Raw genomic sequence first — 24,197 nt, forward strand, 5'->3', positions numbered from 1 at the left:
GGATGAACTTGGGCCTTCCCTGCCTGCCCACCCCCATCCCCAGGCCTGTACATTTGCTGGCCAGTAGCAAACTAAGCAAGTAGCCCACTGTTTTCTGAACATGCATTTGGGGGGTGGTAGAGGGAGGGACAAAGAGGGAGAAGGGGCTGGGAGGGCTCATTTACTATGGTGGATGGGGGCAGAAATGCTCCCAAGGACAGCAGCAGAGATCTGCAGTTGGCTTAGGGATTCAACTCCTAGAAGAAAACTGGGAAGTCCACCATAGTGTGCGTGTGAGTTTGTGGGGATCAGGGAGGAGATAAACATGCACAGCCTGTAAAAGGAAGAGTCAAATTGCCAGCTGGCAAGGTAGTAAAATAAAGCCCAGTATGGATGTAATACCTCAGTCCAATCAGTTCTCCTTCAGCTCTACAGAAGACTAAGAGAGATAACAGGGGCTGTTCTGCAGTCAGTTTAAGTTTGGACAATAGGCAGAAATGGAAAATGGAGCCGGGGCAAAAGCCCAGCTCTACTTCTAAGATCAGAATAGGAGTAACCGGCAAGGAAGTGGGGGTAAACAGTGAGGAGGCGGTAGGGATTCTGGCCATTCAATGTGGGAGAGCCCTCTGGTGGCAGATCCCAGAAGGGCAGGCATTATGAATTTATGGTTCTCTCCCTAGGGCCATCTTGAGTGAAACCCTCCCACGCTGGAATTGGGCCCTTCCTGTGACACCTAGCAGTTTTCAAGAAATAATAATCTCAAGGGCTTTTACTAGCACATCAAGCACAGGGAAAACATATGTAAAGTTCACAGTAGAGTAATTCCAGAATATCAACTCTGCCCTGCTTGCTGGAATGAATACCCATGGATGTACTCCACCAGTACATGGCTGGTGGAGTCAATGACTATTGAATCACTGATTGATTTGTTGCTGGGTCAGTTGCCTTCTGAAAGGGCCATACTGATTAGTTATTTTGTGCCTCTTCCTGTGTAACTGGGGTTTGATCCTCCTGGGTAGACAGTGCTTCACTGGCCAGTAGCAAACTAAGCAAGTAGCCCACCGGGGAGCCCAGTTATTGATCTCATCACCACCAGTTCCCTTTGTCCACCTTCTTGGACTTCAGTGTCAGTTAGCATGTATCTACCTATTCCAGTCACATCCCACATCAACAAGTCTGCAATCCTTTCCTGGGAGATCTTACAAGAAGCTCTATACTGTGTAACATACGTAGTATGGTTTTATTTACACATTTCACTTACAGAGCACTCATCTGGACTAAACAAAAAGCTGCCTGAGATCTTATAAAGAACATCTATACTGTGTAACATACGTAGTACAATTTTATTTACACATTTTACTCACAGAGTTTTCATCTGGGCTAACCAAAAGGCTACAGTCTTGCTCTAAAGAAAAAGTAATCCTTTGGGGCAAAGTGCAATGTATTAAAAGAGTCAAGTCCATTGAGTGCCCGGTGGAGATTTTTCTGCCTTTCCCTCCACCTGGGCTTTGTTCTCAACGTATTCATTCAACAAACATTTACTCCACCTCCACCAGGTACAAGGCAATCTACTATTCTGCTTCTCTCCTCTTGCTTTAGTTTTATGATCATCCTGAACCGCTGTTTCCCTATCTTCATGGTGCTGGCCTGGATCTACTCTGTCTCCATGACTGTAAAGAGCATCGTCTTGGAGAAGGAGTTGAGACTGAAGGAGACCTTGAAAAATCAGGGTGTCTCCAACACAGTGATTTGGTGTACCTGGTTCCTGGACAGTTTCTCTATCATGTCGATGAGCATCTGTCTCCTGACGATATTCATCATGGTAAGCCAGAGGGAGAAGGTTCAGAAAACCTTGAATAATTTTATTCCTCCCACTTTTCTTCCTGTTAATGAACTTGTGCTTAGATTAGTCATCTGGCCACCAAAGATAGCATGACATGTAGCTGTCTGGCCATTTCAGCCAGGGTGGAAGACACTCAGAGAGATAGAGTCTTCCCCAAAGAGCCACTGCATCACAGCATCTTCCCTGCTCCCACTTCCTGCCTGGGGAACCACAATCTACATAGATTATCCAACCCCATTACGTGGACTATCTGGAAAAGCTGCTGTTAGCAGAGCCCAGCACAGGGAGATTGTATGTGCAAAGCGTTCTCTCTTTTCAAATACAGAAGAAATGAATCCAAGGAGTGTTTTCTTGGGATTACTGTCCCAACCACCAGCTGGGGTGGGAATGTGGAGAGCCTTTTCAGTGTATTAGGAGAGGAGATCTGGAATGTTTATTAATTACCATCATGGTCACACCATTCATGGCTTGACCAAAGAACATTCTGCTGCCTACAAAATCTCTAAGACCTCTCTGTTTTAAAGGGTGGAATTTGGAGTCCATCCTTTCTCAGTGACAGGAATGTTATAGGCGCAGATAGGATGCATAGGTCCATCCTCTGCAAACTTGCAGCTCCCTTGCAAGTTAGACTTGTAAATAAAACATTATTTCATAACACACTGCTGTGCTTCATGTTTAACTCCTCCACAGTGGATGATCTTTTGTACTTGTTGAATGATGGGACATAAATTTAGGTAACTTTTTATATTTATTTGATAGGATTTAGTATAAGCCTTAGACTTCAAGCTTTGCAATCTTCTGATATAGTGTCATCAAGCTTGTTCTGCCTCTTTACCATGATGATATTAAGAGTTCCTTGCACTAAGCAATATATGTGCTGATGCACAGATTCTGGCTGTGTCCCTTGTTATGCTGGATGATACCTGGTGCCTACCTGATCCAAGAATGTTCCATCACACATCCTGTCCAACCAACACATATCCAGTTAAACCAAATCCTGCCCCTTCTCTTTGCAGTAAAATGTACTAAGTCTGAATGGTTTTAGTTTAAGTGTTGCACTGAGATTCAGTGAGCTGTGGCCTTAGCCAAACCCTGTGCTAGAGCCCTATCAAAACCAATGCTGATGGAGAGGTCAGCCTGCTCAATCTGACCAGACCCAAATGTAGCTTTAAATACACAAAGGGTCCCAGAGTTCCAGAGATGAGGGGAGGAGCTGAGAAACTTATCTTCCTCTAGGGGTCCCTTGTTCCTTCCCATCCTTCAGTCTACTCCTTTCCCCACTACTAAGACATTTTGTGTCCTCAGAATTAAAGGAGTCAAAATGCATGAACAACTGACTTATGCAAAACTCATAAACATGCACAACATCTTGCAATCGCCCTGAGATTTGTTGCTAATAAGTGGCATTGAGATTTGCCTTCCTAAGAATGGACATTAGGACTTCAAAGCTTTTAGGACGTGAGGTAAAGAATGTTTACTAAGAGTTTCTTGCACAAAGGGGTTTCTCCTTGTGGGAACCAGGACATTGTTCCAGTTTCCAGTGATGGCGGAAACAGAGCTTTCCACAACAAAATAGGATTTTCCTTTGAATGACGCTCTCATCTTTCCCCTGTCGTTCCTTCCCACCTCAACTATGCAGGAAAGAAGCTGGAAGCTGGGACAATGGAAAGGTTCCATTGTTACTCAAGCTGTTAAGAACAAAAAAGAAAAGTGGTCATTAGAAGAAGACAAGGCCAGTGAAATTGTTGGGTCAGCCAAATGACTTTCATATCTGCTTGAAGTCAATGAGAAATTATATAGCCTAGAAGTTTGTAGGACTTTGCTTTGAGCTGAGATAAGAAATTAATTTCATTCTTCTGAGAATAACAATAACCATCTTAAAGTTCTTCCAGCCAAAAGCCACATGTTCAGTCAAGGTCTTGCTTTTATTGAGTTGCATGTGATTAAGGATGAGGAGTGAGCTTCCCAGGGTAATGTGGAGAGCGCTTTCACACAAAATCAGGAACCCTGAGTCTTAACCTTGACTTTTATTTAGATTTCCTCAATGTTTGCTTCTAGTTAAGCATGGCTCTCTTCCACCTCCTTTGCCGTTTGTTGTATTCCATTTTTCAATCTGTTCTGTCAGTGCCTGGCAGGCATGAAAGCATGAATGAAGAAGAAACAGTAGCAGCAGGAGATAAGTGGCACAATTTTTCTACTCAAATCTTACATGCCCATTATATATATTGCTACTTGGTCTCTCTTTTTTACTGAGAGAAACCCAGTGCTTCAGGTCACCACTACCAATTAATCAGAACCAATTCAAGAGGTGAACCGGTTTGTACCTTTATGTTCCCAAGAAAAGAACAGGATGATCTATACGAATTTGGAGTTATGTGCAAAGGGTAAAAATCCTCATAGGAGGATACCTCATAGGTAAAAATCCTATAGGAGGCCTATAGCAAAAGAGAACCAAGAAGGCCTAATAAATTTGAACATCTCAATTTATCCTCTAATGTAACTGGACAGCAGCTCACTTATTAAAAATACCTAGTTTGGTCCTATTTTCTACATAGCCAAAGTGATTGACCCACTAGTTAACATGAAAGATACTGAACATTGCCCACAGGTTCTATGAAATGTATTTGTATGATATTATGGGTCTGGAGGATTAATCCACTTCCAAGTGATGTGGATTAACTACTGATATTTTTAACCTATATGAGAGGCAAATCTCAGAATATAAGTATTGGGTTGGCCAAAAATTTTGTTTGGGTTTTTCCGTAAGATGTTTTGGAAAAACCCGAACGAAATTTTTGGCCAACCCAATATAAATGATTAAGTTAGCAGGCCAGGCCCCAGGCAAAATGTTAAGGCTTGTTGGGTGGTCTCCCACCTCCCTCTTTTGTTCCTCACCTACTCAGTGTATCTCAGGAGCTACTGATGCTCCAGGACCCCCTCTGCAGATCTTCCTCCCCTGCTCTAGGCTTATTTCTCTACACTGTCCCCTTCCCAAGGATTTCCTTAGTGAACACATAATAATTACTCAGTACTGATAGGTAGCTTAATATGTTACCCTCCTGGGGAAAAATGACATAATTAGAACTAAAGGAACTCAACACATTGAGTCTTAAATGTGGAAATTTGGACACCAACAGCAGGCTGATGGGAGAGATCCCTTTGGGTCAGAGGGCTTCTGAAAGCCCCAGAATCACAGCACAGAGGTCACTCCTGAGAGGGGTGGTGCCCTTGGATGTGGGTGGAAATTACTGACTCAAGTGGTCTCTTTCGTTTCAGCATGGAAGGATCCTGCATTATAGCAATCCATTCATCCTCTTCCTATTCCTGTTGGCTTTCTCCACTGCTACAATCATGCAGTGCTTCCTGCTCAGCACCTTCTTCTCCAGGGCCAGCCTGGCAGCAGCCTGTAGTGGTGTCATCTACTTCACCCTCTACCTGCCACACATTCTCTGCTTTGCTTGGCAGGACCGGATGACGGCCGACCTGAAGCTGGCTGTGGTAAGGGACCCTGGGCTTACACCTAGAATATGATGCATTCCAGCTGAGGGGTATGTAGCGGTCTGAGAGGACCGGCTAGCCCTTTGAGGGGATCCACTTTGCCTTTTGGCACAAAGGAGCACAAGGTTTGAAGGCACAGGTACAGAAGGGGTACATTCTTCACCCTGAGCAACCTAAGAGTTCCTCCTCGCCAAATCTGCATAATTAGTCTGCCCTGGGGAGTAATTGAAAACCAATTCAGCTCATGGGTCCCTTTGTGTATCCATAAGAGGAGGACAACTGGGCCCATTTCACTCAGGTTTTTTTCCCTAACATTTGAGAAGATTCATAAGGGAGGGAGCTTGCCCCCTAACTATTCTGTCCAGAAAGATGTTTCCGTAAATTAAAAGTTTTTGTTTGTCTCCAAAAGAATTTGAATCAGAGCAGCTCTACAGTGTCTCTGTCATGTTCTACGAGTGCACTCAGAGAGGGGTGCCGAAATGAGCCAGTCAGGCCCTCTTGCCAAGAGAGGTCTCTGGAAATTGACTCTGGATTGCCTGAGAGACCTCTTCACAATGCCCAAACAACACTGTCTTTTACTCTAATTGTTTTCAAATGATCTATTTACACCCTCTCATTAACCAGGCTAAATAGCTTCTAAGCCCTATAGGGTGAAAATTTCCTTGTCCTCCAGAATCTCCCTATCCGTACTTCTTTGTACAATGCAGTTGAGAAAGGACTACCACCGGCTTCTCATTGGGGAAAATCTAAGTCAAACTTGTTCTCACGACTCAAGCTTATGTGGCTCTAGTGTTGCCAGGGCATCTGCCTTTTATTTCTCATGTTAAATAAGAATTAATTGCTGTCATTTATGGCACCCAATTTTCCAACATGATCACAAAGGGCAAGAAATCCTTATGATTCAGCCTGTAGGCAGAGCTGGGCTATCTTGGTATACTGCATAGACAGTTGGTACTTTGAAGCCACAACTAGTTTCTTGTGTGTGGGTCTGCCAGGAAGCTATAGTTCTGGAAGCTCTGTGGACCAGGGCTGGGCTGAGATTTTTTTTAATGGTTTTTGTGAACATATAGCTAGAGAATCCCTTCCTTCTTCAGAGAGACACTCTGAACACCACCGTGGGTCCTTCAAACTAGAGGTAGGTCACCCAGCAGAGCAAGTGGGAATAACTCATCCCTCTGCATGTGCTTATGTGCTTTCTGTCATGCCATGGACCACCTGTGGGGATGTGGCTGGGGAACTTCCTCTTCAGACTTCCTTCTGTATGCCACCTGTGCAGTTACTTGGGCTCTCCAAGGAGAACCTAAGAAAATGATTGTCCCCAGTCTGGAGATAGGAAAAGGTGACAGTCAATGTAACCTGAGAGCTTTTTGGCTGACAGAGTTCAGGAGGTCATGAGACCATCCCCTGCCTAGCCCTCTAGCTTTCCCTAGAACACTGATGACTTTATGGACACTTCTAATGGGATTCTCACAAAGCAGCTCAAGTAAGCTTCTTTGTTCTACCAAAAACTGTAAGATCTTAAGAAAGAGGTAGGAAGAAGGGGGGAAAGTTAGGAAGATAAACATGAAGACCTTTGGTCCTTTGCTGTGTTATGCTATGTGGTTTTGTCTTCTCCTGTACACTACTGTGTTCCATTGGACAGGTGAGAGGTGGCCCAGTGAGTATTGGGTGGGGGTCCCTGAGGCCTGAAAGGTATTCCCAGAATTATATTCCTGTAGGAAGACTGCCTTACGCACTCCCTGGGGTGGTCTTACACCTGGATACAACATGGGTCCTCTTTTGGCCCTCCTTCCTACCTTGTAGATTCTGTTGGGTTGGGTAAAAGACCCTCTGCTCATCTTTCATGCCCTTTTTACCCCACTGCAGAGCCTGCTGTCTCCTGTGGCATTTGGGTTTGGTACTGAGTACCTGGCTCGCTTTGAAGAGCAAGGCCTGGGGCTACAGTGGAACAATATTGGGAATAGTCCCGTGGAAGGGGATGAATTCAGTTTTCTGATGTCCATGAAGATGATGCTTATTGATGCTGTTCTGTATGGCTTGCTTGCCTGGTATCTTGACCAGGTGTTTCCAGGTAAGTGTCCCCCTCCACAGGGTAAAGGTAATTAGGTTCTTCAGATCCCCAGCCTCCCCTTTTCATCTAGTTTAAATCTTATTCCAGTATCCCATGCTTTTGGATTGGAAGAATTAATATTGCTAAAATGGCCATACTTCCCAAAGCAATATACAGATTTAATGTGATCCCTATCAAATTACCCATGATATTTTTCACAGAACTAGAACAAATAATCCTAAAATTTATATGGAACCATAAAAGACTCAGAATTGCCAAAGCAATCCTGAGGAAAAAGAACAAAGCTGGAAGCATAACCCTCCAGACTTCAGACAATACCACAAAGCTACAGTAATCAAAACAGCATGGTACTGGTGCAAAAACAGACATATGGATCAATGGAACAGAATAGAGAGCCCAGAAATAAAACCACATACTTACAGCCAAGTAATCTTTGACAAAGGAGGCAAGAATATACAATGTAGAAAAGACAGTCTCTTCAGCAAGTAGTTTTGGGAAAGCTGTAGAGCCACATGTAAATCAGTGGAGTTAGAACACACTCTCACACTATATACAAAAATAAACTCAAAATGACTTAAAGACTTAAATATAAGACATGATAACATAAAACTTCTAGAAAAGGATGTAGGCAAAACATTCTCTGACATGATAAACCATAGCAATGTTTTCTTAGGTTAGTCTCCCAAGGCAAAAGAAATAAAAGCAAAAACAAACAAATGGGACCTAATCAAACTTATGAGCTTTTGCACAGCAAAGGAAACCATAAACAAAACAAAAAGACAACCTACAGACTGGGAGAAGATGTTTACAAACAATGCAACTGGCAAGGGATTAACTTCCAAACCATACAAACAGGTCGTACAACTCAGTAACAAGAAACAACAACCCAATAAAAAAATGGACAGAAGACCTAAATAGACGTTTATCCAAAGAAGACATACAGATGGCTAATAGGCACATGAAAATATGCTCAACATTGCTAATTATTAGAGAAATGAAAATCAAAACTGCAATGAGGTACCAGTGAGAATGGCCATCATTAAACAGTCTATAAATAAAAATGCTGGAGAGGGTGTGGAGAAAAGAGAACCCTCCTACACTGTTGGTAGGAATGTAAATTTATATAGCCACTATGGACAACAGTATGGAGGTTCCTTAAGAAACTAAAAATAAAGTTGCCATATAATCCAGCAATCCCATTCCTGGGCATATATCTGGAGAAAAATATACTTTGAAAAGATACATGCACCCCAATATTCAAAGCGGCACTATTTACAGTAGCCAAGGCATGGAAGCAACCTACATTTCCATCAACAAATGAATGGATAAAGAAGATGTGGTACGTATATACAGTGGAATAATACTCAGCCATAAAAAAGAAGAAAATAATGCCATTTGCAGTGACATGGATGGACCTAGAGATTATCATACTGAGTGAAATAAGTCAGACAAAGACAAATATCATATGATATTGCTTATATGTGGAATCTTAAAAAAATGGTACAAATGAACTTATTTACAAAACAAAAATAGACTTACAGACATAGAAAACAAACTTATGATACCAGAAGTGATAACAGGGTGGGGTGGGGAGAGAGAAATTAGGAGTTTGAGGTTAACGTATACACAATACTATGTGTAAAATGGATAAACAACAAAGACCTACTGTATAGCACAGGGAAGTATAGTCAGTATCTTATAATAACCTATAATGGAAAAGAATCTAAAAAAGTATATATATATATATATATATGTGCGTGTGTGTGTGTGTGTGTATGTATGTATGTACACACACATATATAGCTGAATCACTTTGCTGTTCACCAGAAACTAACTCAACATTCTATATCAACTATACTTCAGTTTTCAAAAAAATCTTATTCTTTCTAAGGTCTTTCAACTTGGACTGTCAGAACCTGCATTTGAAACTTAAGTCCAGGAACTAAAAATCCATCAGTGAATGCTGTTGGCTCGACTTTAGAAACAGATTTAGAATCTGATCCCTTGTCACCAACTCTATACAACCTTCCCAGTCCAAGCCTCCTTCTTCTGTCATCATCTCCTACCAGTCTGTTTTCCACACTGTGTTCAGAGAGATCCTTTCAGAATCTAGGTCAGATGGTGTCAACCCTCTGTTCAAATTCTTCAGAAGATGGCAGTGTAGGGAGATCCTGAACTCATCTCCCCTCATAGACAAGTGAGTCTACAGCTACATATGGAACAATTTCCTCTTTAAAAAAAACCTAAAGTCTAGCTGAGTGATGGCTACACATAGGCAAAGGAGAAGAAAAACACATCAAAGTGGGTAGGAGAGTCTAGGTCACAATCTCACCATAAGCTTGGCACAGTGACCCACAACCAGGAGGGATCTCAGAACCCAAAGCTTCTCCATGAGGAACAAAGTATTCAAACCCCACATTAGGCATCCCAACTTTTAAAACATGCACTTGAGATATGAGCCCCCAAAACATCTAATTTTGAAAACCAACAGGGCTCACATCCTGAGACCCACAAGATGGTAGCAATCTACGAAATGCCACTTAAAGGGCGTATGTGCTCAGACTCACCTGTCCAGGGCCCAGCTTAGAGGCAGCTGATTGAGTCCAGGCTTAAAGTGAAGGAGACTCACCTATTTATACTAAAGTGTTAGCCTGAGGGGCAGGCATCTAATTTAACACACACATCTGGTAGCCTGCTGGAACACTCTCTGTGGACAAAGACTGGAGGGCACCATCTCTGTGCTCTCCCTTTGCTTGCTCCAGAACACCAGTGTCTCCTGGACAGAAGCCTTTACACATATCTCATGCCCTGATTTTTGTGGCTGCCTCTAAGGAGATACCTCTTCATCTCCTGGCTCTGAAAGCTTGTGTTCCTGGTCACTTGGGACTGTAATAATTGGTGTCACCCAGAAAGGAGCTCATACCCCTATCTGGTGACCTGGTTTTTGTGACTGCTGCCAGGGGACACCTTTATATCTCCTGACTCTGGTGGCCAGTGGGGCTTATACTAGTGGATCCCACAGGACTGTAATCAATGAAGAAAGAGTTCTTAAACAGCTGTCACCACCAGGGCACAGTAAGAGGCAACAGACTCAGGAGCTAAGTCTTTCTGTGAAGAAGGCCTATTAGCTAATCCTCATGATTGTGTCCTAAGGGATAGGTTTCTAATTAAACATGCATCTCGGGGTTAACTGTAACCCTTTCCAGTCCTCGGAGTGTGGGCACTATCTTTGTGCTCTCCCTTTGCCATGCTCCAGAGTGTCAGTGTCTCCTGGAAGGGATCTTTACATGCATGTGGCACCTGATTTTTGCAGCTGACATCCAGAGGACATCCCTTGATTGCCTGACTCTGAGGCTGGAGTAGCTTGGGTTCTTGGGTTCCATGGACTGTGGCAATCAGAAGGATGGTTCTTGGCAAGCTACCACCCACAGGGCACTGCACAGACAGTGGACTGAGGAATACACACCAATCTTTCTGTGAGGGGCTGCTTTGCTTGTCCTGGATCTTTGGACTGAGGGGAAGGCTTCAGGTTTGGCACATATTTAGTGGCCTACAGAGCTGCTCTCAAGGAACGCAGGCTGTGGATGCCATCTTGGCACTCTCACACTGCTCTACTCCAGCTCACCAGTATCTCCCAGAAAGGAGTTTATGCACTTGTCTGGAGCCTGGATTTTTGTGATTGCCACCCAGGGGACACCTCCAGATCATCTGGCTCTGGTGACCAGTGAGACTTAAGTTTGTGGCCCCTTAGGACTGTATACATTTGAATACTTATAAAAGCTGCTGCCCAAGGGTCTGGCTTCCAATCACCTGGCATCTAGGTGCTGCTGTCCTCCCCTTTGAGACACTGACAGGTCTTAGTACATCCTCAACTACCAGGAGCTATTAAAAATATAATAGGCTGCTTGGACAAACACAGAGGTTTGAGGGACAACTAGAGCTGGGGTAGGGCTGAACAAAAAGTTTCATCTCCTACATCAAGCCATTCCTTCAAGACAGGGAGAAGTGATTGTTTCATTTACTGTATAGAAGCCAACACAGAGAGTCAAGCAAAATGAAGAAACAGAGGGATATGTTACAAATGAAAGAACAAGATAAAACTTAAGAAAAAAAACTTAATGAAATGGAGATAAATAATTTACGTGATAGAAGTTCAAAGTAATGGTCATAAAGCTGCTCACCCAAACTGAGGAGGAATAGATGGACAAGGCAAGAACTTCAACGAAGAGATGGAAAATATAAGAAGGTACCAAATAGAAGTCACAGAGCTGAAGAATGCAATAACTAACTGAAAAATACTCTAGAGGGGCTCAACAAAAGACCAGATGAAGCAGAAGAAAGGATAAGTCAACTGAAAGACAAGGCAATGGAACTCACTCAATTGGAGTAGCAAAAAGAAAAAAGAATTTTAAAAATGTGAAGATAGCTTAAAGGACTTACAGGATAATATCAAACAGACCAACACTTACATTATAGGCCTCCCAGAAGGAGAAGAGAGAAAGGGACAGAAATCTTATTTGAAGAAATAATGGCTGAAAACTTCCCTAACTTGGGGAAGGAAATAGTCATTCAGATCCAGGAAGCCCAGAGAGTTCCAAAACAGATGAACCCAAAGAGACCCACACCAAGACACTTTATAATTAAAATGTCAAAGGCTGAAGACAAGGAGAGAATATTAAAAGGAGCAAGAGAAAATCAACTTGTCATGTACAAGGGAGCCCCTGTAAGACCATCAGCGGATTTTTCAGCACGAACTTTGCAGGCTAGAAGGGAGTAGCACAATATATTCAAAGTGCTATAAGAAAACAAAACAAAACAAAAAAACTTCCAGCCAAAAGTCCTCTCTGGCAAAGTTACTATTCAGACTTGAAGGAGAGAGAAAGCATTTTCCACAAGCAAAAGCTAAAGGAGTTCATCATCACTAAACTGGCCTTATAAGAAATGTTAAAGGGACTCCTTTAAGCTGAAAAGGAGGGGTGCTAATTAGTAACATGTGAAAGAATAAATATCACTGGAAAAGTAAATATATAGTAAAGGTAGTAGATTAATTACTTATAAAACTAGTAGGAAGGTTAAAAGACAAAAGTAGTAAAAATAACTGATTACAATAATTTGTTAAGGGATACACAGGGGAAAAGATGTAAAATGTGACATCAAAAACATAAAATGTGGAGGGGAGGGTAAAAATGTTGAGCTTCAGAATGGGATCAACTTAAGTTGTTATCAACTTAAACTGTTACAGGTATAAGTTTTTACATGTAAGCTTCATGGTAACTACAAAAATCTATAATGAGTACATAAAAGAGAAAGAGAAATGAATCTAACTAAGCATACCACTGAAGAAAGTTCTCAAACCACAAAGAGAATAAAAGAAGAAGAAAGGAACAGAGAGGAGCTACAAAAACAGCAAAAACAATTAACAGAATGGCAATAAGCACATTCCTATCAATAATTACTTTAAATGTAAATGACTAAATTCTTCAATCAAAAGACATAGAGTAACTGAATGGATGAAGAAAAACAACAACAAGACCCATTTATATGCTGCCTACAACAGACACAATTTAGATATAAAGACAAACAAAGACTGAAAATGAAGGGATGGGAAAAAATATTCCTTGGAAATGGAAACCCAAAGTAGCTATTCTTATATCAGACAAATAGACTTCAAAACAAAGACTGTAATAGGAGATGAAGGAAGGCATTACATCATGATAAAGGGGTCAATCCAACAAGAGGGTATAACATTTGTAAATATTTATGCACCCAACATAGAAGCACTAAATATGTAAAGCAAACATTAACAGACCTAAAAGGAGAAATAGACAGAAATATAATAGTAGTGGATTTTAATATCCCACTTACATCAATGGATAGACCATCCAGATGGAAAAGCAATAAAGAAACATTGGCCTTAAACAACATGTTAGACCAGATGGACTTAACAGATACTTACAGAACATTCCATCTAAAAGCAACAGAATAAACATTTTTCTGAAGAGTACATGGAACATTTCTGACATAGGTCATATGTTAGGCCACAAAACAAGTCTTAAGTTTAAGAGGGTTTAAATCGTATTAAGCAGCTTTTCTGATCACAATGGTATGAAACTAGAAGTTAATTATACAAAGAAAACTGGAAAATTAACGAACATATGAAGATTAAACAACATGCTAAAATAACCAATGGGTCAAAGAAGAAATCAGATTAATAAAAAAAATACCTTGTGACAAATAAAAAATGGAAATGTTACATACCAAAATTTATGGAATGCAGCAAAAGCAGTTCTAAGAGGGAAGTTCATAGCAATAAATGCCTACCTCAAGAAACAAGAAAAGTCTCAAATAGACAACCTAACTTTACACCTCAAGAAGCTAGAAAAAGAAGAAAAATAGAAGCCCAAAGTAGAAGGAAGGAAACAACAAAGATTAGAGCAGAAATAAATGAAATGACTAAAAAGACAATAGGAAAGAGCTGGTTCTTTGAAAGGATAAAATTGACAAAACTTTAGTTAAACTCACCAAGAAAAAAAAGAAAGAAGACTCTTCCAGACACAATTTGCGAGGACAACGTTACCCTGACAGCAAAACCAAACACCACAAGAAAAGAAAACTACAGGCCAGTATCCCTGATGAACAAAGATGGAAAAATCCTCAATAAACATTAGAAAATCAGATTCAGTAATACATTAAAAGGATCATAACGCATGATCAAGTGGCATTTAATCCAGGGATACAAGAATGGTTCAATGTCCACATATCAATCAATGTGATAGACCACATTAACAAAACAAAACATAAAAATCATATGATCATCTCAATAGATGCAGAAAAAGCACTTGACAAAATTCAGCATCCATTTATGATAAAGTCTGTCAGCAAAGTGGGTACATAGAGAACATATCTCAACATAATAAAGGCCATGTATGACAGCCCCACAGCTAACATCATACTCAACAGTGAAAAGCTGAAAGCTTTTCCTCTAAGATCAAGAACAAGACAAGGATGCCCACTCGCCATTTCTATTCAGCATAGTATTGGAAGTCCTAGCCACAGCAATCAGACAAAAAAAGAAATAAAAGGCATCCAAATTGGGAAGGAAGTACAACTGTAACATTTGTAGATGACATTATTTTATATGTAGAAAACCCTAAAGACTCCATCAAAGAAACTGTTAGAACTAATTTAAAAATTCAGTAAAATTGCAGAATACAAATTCCACGCACAAAAATCTCTTGCATTTCTTCACACTAATAATGAACTATTATGAATAACAAAAGGCATTCCTATTACTCAGGAAACTCCAATGGTTTTAGGAGCTCTGTGCCAGGAAATGAGGACAAAGACCAAGTATTATTTTGTATTCTACCACACACCTCAACATATCTTGTTTTGACCTTGGGCAGATGCTTCAAACTCAGTGTGCCTTAATTTCCTTATTGACAAGAATCGTAATACTACCTATCCCCTTGTGTTGTTTTGAAGATTAAATTATTTAGCACATAGAAAGCACTTACAGTTATGTCTGACACAGAAAGAGCATTCAACAAATGTTAGTGATTATCATCATTATTGTTATTATCTGGTAACTGTTGAAAAGGGGTATGCTTGGGACTTCACTGGTGGCACAGTGGTTAAGAATCTGCCTGCCAAAGCAAGGGACACGGGTTTGATCCCTGGTCCGGGAATATCCCACATGCCGCAGAGCAACTAAGCCCATGCGCCACAACTACTGAGCCTGCGCTCTAGAGCCCATGCTCTGGAGCAAGAGAAGCCACTGCAATGAGAAGCTTGCGCACCGCAACAAAGAGTAGCCCCTGCTCAATACAACTAGAGGAAGCCCGCACGCAGCAACGAGACCCAACGCAGCCAAAGATAAATAAATAAATAAATTTATATTTTAAAAAATAACAATAAAATAGAATAAGAATATGTGAAAAAAAAAAGGGGGTATGCTTAGATTCTTTTTTCTTAGAAAACTAATGTCAGCCAAGATCATCCGTCTTAGTGTTGCCAGTTTCACCCCCAAAACATGACCTTTTGAATTAAAACATATTAGAAGTAGTCGTCTTGGAGGAAGCATGTGGATAGCCACGTAATGCTTGCGAGCTATAAATATCTACAGTTACAATCTGAGGTTCGGGTAGATAAATTCTAGATCTTATACAACTGTGGTAAGGTGGAGCTACTTAGGCTTTTTCTCTTTTTTCGCCTATCTATTTTTAGGGGACTATGGAACCCCACTTCCTTGGTACTTCCTTCTACAAGAGTCTTATTGGCAAGGTGGTGAAGGTAAGTTATTTTTAATTTTTTAATAAAAAAAGTAAAACAAATGTTTGAACTTAGCTCCTTTGGCTCTGCGTGGAATGTGTGTGCATTGTAGCGGTGGCTCTTACGTGAGGTGTGAGATTCCTGATTGGTTAGCTGTCTGCTGAGGGTTCTGCTCCTTGGTGTAGCATCACAGCCTCTGGGAGCCCATATTTTGTGAGTCACTGGGCCAGGGTGATGGCTGAGCATTGATAAACCCTTGAGTCCTGGTCGTGCCCAGTAGATTAAAGTACACTCTTAAAAGAAGGCCAGACCACTTCAGGGTGCAAATAAGTTTTGCAACTTCTCAGTTCAAAGCAAACAGATCCAGAGAATCATAGAGGAATCTTTACATTCATCTTCTGCTGCCTCCCCTCATCTGCTTTTTTATTCCTCTCTACTTTTTCAAATATAAATGAATTTATTTTCCCAAAGGAAGGGCCCATCTGGAGGCTGGGGCAGAGCTGTGATCTTCAAGGCAAATACTCCCAGATTCTCTTAGTATTGGTCTTTCCTCTGGTTGGGAAAGAGGGTTAAAAGGACATTTGCCTGGAGTGCATCCTAGATAAAATTTACCTTTCCTCCTGAATAGGATAGGAGGCCAAAGGAGAGCTCTAGAATTGGGGGGAAACCACAGACTCCTGTGAGGTATGAGGAGGCAGAGAAATTCCAGAGCTGAGAGCTGGGGACTCCCCTGGAGCTAGGAGTTTCTGGAAGCAAAGGAAATGCTTTCCAATCTGTTTGTTCCTCACCTACCTGCTCTTTACTTTGTACTATTGGGCCTGGGCCAGGATTTATCCTTTAAGCACTAAGATAGATGTTTGTTTTCTCTAGGCGATTAGCCTAGGACCTTTAAAAGTTTTGGGGTGGGGGGGTTGCCTTTTTTTTAATGGTTCGAACAAACAGCACTTCAACAGCTCAGTTTGTTTTTTCCATTATGTTGGCTTGTCTGTCTTTCTTGTCTATCTATAAACTTTTAAATTTCCACTGTAATAAAATTATAACCCATCATAAATGGGAATTTTCAACACAGAAGTCTGTTCCTGGAATGTTTCTAATTTCAATGAATATCAGGACTTGTGGGCATTTTTTCCCCTCTATAATCTCAGCAGATACGCTGCCTCTAAAAAAAAAAAAAAGAAAAGAGAAATCTTAAGACAAATGTGCTCCTTCAAAAATGAGTCATGCTTTTGCCAACAGAAACCAAATGTTTTTCACCTGTCTCACAGGCTAGACTGAAATAGATTCCTAAATTTCTCTAAAATTAGAAAAGAGGTGAGGTTTTCCACCGAAACTCCTCCTTTCACAGATGAAGACATGGAACCCAAGAGATATCCAGTGTCTTACCCAGTTCCCATTGTTCACTTGGGACAAAATCTGGAACTGGGACATACATTTCCTGGCAAGGAACTCACTCCAGTGACTAGAAGAATATCTCCCCCTGCTATTTTATTATTACACATTAGTGCAGTATGATAGCTAGTAAAGAGATCAAAGGAACTGTGGGCGGTAGATTTAAAGTCCTTCAGAAAACAGAAGTACTGGAGGGGGCGGGTCCCTGACCACCAGGCCCATTACTTGCCACTCCACCACACAGCCTGCAAATCTCCAGGCAGCGGTGTGGACAGAGAGGCCCTGGTGGGCTGCAGCATTGAAAAGTCCACCCTGCTCATGTATGTGCCCTTGAGGCCAGAGCCTTTAGATGCTTGGCGACAATGGTTTCCTCCTGCCCCTGCTTTCTTCTCTGGCTGGCTTGCTTTTCTGCTTCTCTTCCGCTTTCAGGATGTCCTGATATCCTTTTAAACCAAATGCCAAGTTTACAAAAAGTGCCTCTTTGGGGGTGTGGGGGGAGGTAGGTGTATGTGTGAGTGTGAGAACGTTTGTGTGTTTACACCGCAATTCACAATTTGTGCAAGCCTGTACGTCAACCAGACTCAACTCTGGTATTAATCTCCAAATACATGAATGCCCATAAAAGTAGATTCCTCAGGTAAACGATGTCTCGGTCTGGCTGCCCATCATATCAGCTTGAATGGACTTTTACTCAAGGTTCATCATGACTTTGACATGTTTTGGATTGGAGTGAAAAATACTGTTAACGAGCTAAAGAAAATTAACCCATTTCAAAGTTAATTTTTTGTTAATTTTTTTTTTTTTAATCACGATATCTGACATTGTGGGCTCCTCCTGGCATTTTAAGAGGATGTGTGAAACTCCTGTTACAAAACTCCCTCTGGGCTCAGCGAAGGTTGCCAAATCAGCCAGCTGGGAGGCCCTTCCAGCCACTGCCGGAACTTCACAGTCCCGCAGGTCAGAGGTTGGCAAAGCCTTGCTCGGGGCTTGTCCTGGGAATGCCAACTTGGCCTTCTGAGGGAGCTGTGTTTTCCAGCTATGGTAGGAAACTCTGCTCCGCCTTCTTTTCCCCTCCTTTCCTGCCTTTCCTGATTCTCATGTCTCACCAGGAGAGTAACAGTGGCTTCTGGTTGGTGCAGGGTGTTCAACCAGAGAAGAAAGGGCCTTGGAAAAGACGGAACCCGTAACAGAGGAAATGGAGGACCCAGAACACCCAGAAGGAATAAATGGTAAAAACCTCAATAAAGAATGCAGAACAGAGGCAAGGAAAAGGCTCAGAACACTGCACAGAGCCAGAGTAAAACACCTCGTGACTGGGGTGAAATGGAACCCAGGAAACTGACTGTCTCTGTTGACAAGGGTTAAACCTAATACCTTCTCAAGGGTCCAGCTGCACATGTGCGGAATGAATGGTCCAGCCAGACATGAACGCATATTTCCTGGAGAAAGCAAATCCAAAGTATGTGGTGTGTTTGTGCCCTTGTTAGGCAAACCCCAAGTGAATTGCACAAATGTGCTGACTTCCGAGGATTTAGCAAGAACAATAACTTGGGTCACTAGGTCTTAAAGCGGATATGAGCTATAAGGAAAGACAAAAATAAATGCTCCTGTGCACAGGGGGAAAGAGTCTAAAGGAGCTGACTACATTTCATTCGTGGTTTACAAATCTAGAAGTCCATTCATTCAAGCCATCAAAAGCCTTTCCTGACCGTGGAAGTTACCTAATAATTCCTCAACCCATGGACTAAGTTTGCAAGTGTTCCCCTGGCCTTTGCCTCCCTTACCTTCCCTCTTGAACCAGTTCTGTACTTCCCCCCGCACCATGTTCTCTATTCTTTAAGCATATGAATTTCTCTGTGGATACTAAATGCTCTTGCTATCCTCACCCTGGGTTTAGAGAGGCAGCATGGCCTCTGGACTTCACCTGATGTTGCATGAGAGGGTCCAGCCTCCATGCCTCTGGTCCATCCCAGGTGCCATTTCGCAAAGCTGAGGTCAGAGACCTGTGGCTCCTGTGGTTTCCAGTCAGCAGAACTTGTGGGAAGACCCTTCTCCCAGAGTGTAATTCCAAGACCAAAATCAGGGGGTTGGGGGCTGGTCCCACCTCAGTTTTAGGCGAGACCAGGAGGCACAGAGAAAAGAAGCAACGGGATTTTTTTTTTTTTTTTTTTTGGCAGGGGAATAAGTGCTCAGAACTACAATATTAAGATGACAAATTAAGTGACGCTGTATAGAGTGAACTAAAGCAGGGAGAGACTGGAGGACAGGCAGAAGTGAACACCAAGTGGACCTCACACCGTAGGGGGGTGTGGAAGTCGAAAAGTGGAGGGACAGAGTTAGAGGGAAAGTAGTGAAGAGTGGACTGTCCCACCCTAACTGGAGAAACTCTGGAGTTCTGAGGAGCAAGAATTCAGTTTCAGTCAGAGTTGGCTCAAAGATGTGAGCCAAGGTGACCAGGAGAACGGCAGCTCCAAGAATGAACATAGGACAGTCTGAAGGAAAATGTTGTTTGGGGAAGAAAATGAGGAGCCTGAGCTGTTACAAGAAACCCATGAGGAAATGCCCAGCAGACTATCCGAAATGAGGACCTGGGATTGAAGGCTGAGCTTAGGGCTAACTCTCCATACAGACAGTGCGTGCAGTCTGGGTTTGAATCCCAGCTCTGCCACTCATAAGCCACGTGACCTTGATTGGACTCTTGATGTCTCTTGTGTCTTAGGTGTCCTCAGTAATAGAAATGGGCACAGCAATATCTATTCCCCTAGGGCTGTAGTAAGGGTGAAATGAGGAAATCCATGTAAGGCACTTGAAATAATGCCTGGCACAGAGTAACCTTTCAATAAATGTTGGCCACTATTATTACCATTATTACTCTGTAGTCATCCTTACAAAGGTCATAGCTAAAGCCATGGGGGCAGAAGACAATAGTCTGAAGAAAGAACCTTGGGAAATGTGTACACTAAGGCATTGTTACATCATGTTCATTTTTTCCAACAAGACTGCTTCTTTGAACGTGAGCTCCCAGGCTTGGTTCCCGGGGTGTGTGTGAAGAATCTGGTAAAGATTTTTGAGCACCATGGCAGGCCAGCTGTGGACCGTCTTAACATTACCTTCTATGAAAACCAGATCACCGCGTTTCTCGGTCACAATGGAGCAGGGAAAACCACGACCTTGTGAGTCTCTAATTTTCTGGCTCTCTTCTTCCTCTTTTAGCTTCTGTCTATTCTTGCCCATTGAGTTTTAGTGACAAAAATGTGCCAATATTTGTGTCCCAGGAAGGTGTTAAGTACAATGCAGTTTTCAAAGCTTATTCTCATATATTGTTTTATTTGATCCTCACGTGAAATTGGAGACAGAGGTGGAGTAGTAAGTTTATTGCCCCCTTTGTGCCAGGGAAGTGGACATCCAGAGAGCTGAAGTGACTTTCCCAAGGTCACCAAGTTGTAATGGTTCCCTGGGGGCAAGAGCCTGGTCCTCCCAAAATTGTCTCTTGTCTTTGATGCTGCGAGCCGGCCTCCCTACCCCCAGCCTCCCCAGCGTTGCCGTCATGATGGTGGTGATAAAGTCGTGGCCACCACCATCACATGCCCTCTGTCTGTAGAGCGCTATTTACTTTCAGAGAGCATCCCTTTTCCTACCTATGAGGCTTGGTGGTAGTTCTGGAGAAAGTTAAAAGGGGCTGTGGGGTAACTGCCTGGCAACTGAAAACTAAGTTCAGGGAAGATGAAGGCTCTGCATGGACTCCTCAGGTCAGGAAGCTCCCCTCACTTTTCTAAGGGCCCTGAGTGTCATCTGCTGCGAAGGAAAACAGGGCCAGCTAAGGTTTCCCGAGGAGCAGCAGGGCAGGGAACCCATATGAACGCAGTTGTCAGGTCCTTTGGCTTCTTAGAGAGCCCCAGGAAGGAACAGCTGTGTACACCCTGCATTGGAATGTTCTCTGAGGGCGGTTCAGTGTGAATGGAATGTGGGGCTGGTGCCATTATACTTGGTTCTGTTTCCCTCTAGTGGTCGATCAACAGGCCAGTTCAGAGAGCCTGAGATTGTATCTGGCTCAGGGACAGAGCTGGGAGGGTTAGCTGATTTCTCTCCTTGTTAACTAATATGGTCAGAGAGCCCCAAGCCCTGTTCAGGACCCCAAAGGCAAACACATTACTTCATGAATGTGAAATGCAATGTCCCCTGGTGGCCAGAACACAACGTTCAATAAAAGTAATATAATATTTTTGAGTCTTCCTTTATTCTGGCATTGTTCTAAGTGCTTTACAGGTATTAACTATATTTAATCCTCCCAAAAAAACCCCATGAGGTGGGCGTCGTCATTTCCCATTTTACAAAATAAATCAACATTACTACTGGGCTTTTTATTATTTTGGATCCAAAATTATTGTGGTGATAATTCCCAGGCCTGGGTTCAATCAGTTAATCAACAAATACACGTTGAACGCTTCGGCTTCTCAATAAGACCTTGCCTTTCGTAATGGTGACATCAGGCAAAACTTGGACCCGTGGGCTGGATACCTTTAACTGAGCCCCCTACAGCGCCAGGAGCTGTGATGGCTGAGTTGGGGAGGGATCTCCGGCTGCAAGTGAGCATTCTACAGCTGGGAATCAGTGTACACCCATCAGTGCTTGCCTGAAAGAACTAGGAAATAAGTGAAGCAGAGAAGGAAGGCGGATGTGCTCATCCTCCTAGGGGCCTGGACGTACACACTGGTGCTAAGCCCCGTACAGGAAACTGTTGCTTCCTGCAGCTGATGATGGTTGGGGTTTAACTGAGGGTCAGAATCACCGACCCTGGGGTGGAGGCTGCTATCCCAAGGCCTTCCTAAAGGCCAGCCTTTCAACCACTGACTCCTGCGTTTGGCAGGTCCATCCTGACGGGTCTGTTGCCACCGACATCCGGGACTGTGCTCATTAGGGGAAAGGACATTGAAACCAGCCTGGATGCTATCCGGCAGAGCCTTGGCATGTGTCCACAGCACAACATCCTGTTCCACCAGTAAGTAGAACAGGAACTGAGACCCTCCCCATGCCCTAACCTCACCTTGCCCTCCAACAACACGTTCTCTAGAGCGCAGCCGAGGGATGCCAGCTCTGGAGGCAGGAGGCAGTACTCTGCTTTGGCTTCCCCCACCTTCGGGGTCCTTTGTCCTGCTTGCAACGAGACATGCATGTGACTGTGCCTCTGGCACTCAGAGCTGAGCTCTTCCTGCTCAGAAGAGTGGTGCTGCCTTCTCTCTGTCAGGGGGGCTGGTCCCGGGGCCCCTTGCTCAGTACTTGCCCAGAAGTCTGGTCCCTTTCAGGGACCAGAGAGGAGACCATCGCTCCTTTTTTCCTCTTCAGCCAGGCATTAAAAACTGACTTTTGAGGAAGCTTTTCAGTTGCTTTTTTCCCAAACTTTTATTTCTTATCTAAAAAGTTATATACAGTCATTGAAGGAAAGAAGGAGGGAAGACGGGAAGGAAGGAAATATAGATTAAAACAAAAAATAAAAGTCACCTGTAATTTCACCAGCCATAGAAAACCACTGTTAACACCTTGATATATAATTTTTCTCTTATACATGTATAGATATACATATATACTTTAAAATTATAAAGGAGAATAAAACTCTGCATACCATTTTGTAACCTGTTTTTTTAAATGTGATTGCTTTTTTAAACCTAAGATATCATGAACATCTTTTCGTGCTATTACATATTCTTCTATGCAATAAGTTTTAATGTGTACATACTATTCCGTTGTATAATGTGCTATTTCAGCTGTCTTAGATATTTTGGCAGGGTTGGTATTTTGTTTCATTTTCTATTATAAACAACACCATGATGAACATCGTGATTGCTAAATCTTTGTGCTCATCTTTAATTATTTCTATGAGGTAAATTGCTAGAAGTGGAATTGCTGAGCACATTGCCTTTCTCATTGCCCCGTCCCTATAGTCTCACAGTGGCTGAACACATCCTATTCTACGCGCAGCTGAAAGGGAGGTCCTGGGAGGAGGCCCAGCTGGAGATGGAAGCCATGCTGGAGGACACAGGCCTCCACCACAAGAGGAACGAAGAAGCGCAGGATCTCTCAGGTGCTTGGTGTTGGGAAAAGACAGCGCTTCAGATGGCATATCCATGGTTTCCCAGCGCACAGGGCCTTGTGCATCTGCCTGTGTGCATGTGTGTGTATGTGTGTATATTCTTAGGCCTATAACAGGAGAGCTCCTAAGGGTTGGAACATTCTATAAAGTTATTCTGACCATCTAAGACCAACCCACCTCTGGATTATTTCCCACATGAAGCACTATCTTGCAGCAGCCTGGGCTGTATTTGCTCTGATGTTTATGTGTTTGAACTCAAAGGTGAGAACAGTCTTCAAATGGTCTGACCCTAGGAGGCAGGGATTTTCTTTCCTGCATTACGAGGCCTGTGCCACTGGAGTTTTGAACACTGTGTGAATATCTCAGGAGGCAGCATCGAGCTGCTGCTGGATCTAAGGTGCCCTCCTTATGAGGTCAGCCCTGGGCCCTTCTCTTCCAATTGTCCACAGCTCCCGTGACCCTGCCGCCTTGTACCTCTAGGTGGCATGCAGAGGAAGCTGTCCGTTGCCATTGCCTTCGTGGGAGATGCCAAGGTGGTGGTTCTGGATGAGCCCACCTCTGGGGTGGATCCCTACTCGAGGCGCTCCATCTGGGACCTGCTCCTGAAATACCGCTCAGGTAATGGCCACTGTGCATCGCCGGTGCTCTCACTGAGGCTTTATGGGTGCTCTCCACTCTCTCACACCTAGGATTTTGTAAGGGCCACAGCTGTACTCAGACGGGGCTTTATCACTGGCTTGGGGGAGTCTATAAGTTCTAGATGAAGCCTCCTGAGATATTTTGCACAAGTACAAGCAGGGAGTTACTGATGAAGCAGCCTACTTCCCAAAATGCTCTAGAAAGTTCTCTCGACCTGCAGCCCTTCTGTCTGAAACAATGGGAGCAGCTCTAGTGAAATTCCCCCTTGGAAACCAGGTGTGAGGGCAGTGAGCCTGTGTTCAGTGCTGCAGAGGACTGCTGCAGATGGAGATGTCTCAAAGTGTGACATTTCCTCCTCTGTCGTGGCACGTGCAACCAGAGGTACAGATGCAGAAGAGACAGCAAGCAGAGCTAGTGTC

The 24,197-nt window shown here is 43.0% G+C and overlaps 1 protein-coding gene across 1 annotated transcript in view; it reads left to right on the top strand.

The window, feature by feature from the left end:
- The window catches only part of ABCA4 (ATP binding cassette subfamily A member 4), a gene marked incomplete at both ends in the record, with an annotated part of 143,058 nt that overhangs the window by 72,651 nt on the left and 46,210 nt on the right, over positions 1–24,197 (top strand). Inside the window, 9 exons of the mRNA XM_082663876.1 lie at positions 1,579–1,801; positions 5,099–5,320; positions 7,187–7,391; positions 15,618–15,683; positions 18,191–18,280; positions 20,050–20,224; positions 21,919–22,050; positions 22,991–23,130; positions 23,620–23,757. Coding sequence (XP_082520002.1) covers positions 1,579–1,801; positions 5,099–5,320; positions 7,187–7,391; positions 15,618–15,683; positions 18,191–18,280; positions 20,050–20,224; positions 21,919–22,050; positions 22,991–23,130; positions 23,620–23,757 — 1,391 coding nt within the window. The remainder of the gene's footprint in view (positions 1–1,578; positions 1,802–5,098; positions 5,321–7,186; positions 7,392–15,617; positions 15,684–18,190; positions 18,281–20,049; positions 20,225–21,918; positions 22,051–22,990; positions 23,131–23,619; positions 23,758–24,197) is intronic.

The sequence above is a fragment of the Grampus griseus genome (assembly GCF_964374135.1).
Source record: "Grampus griseus genome assembly, chromosome: 1".
NCBI lineage: Eukaryota > Metazoa > Chordata > Mammalia > Artiodactyla > Delphinidae > Grampus > Grampus griseus.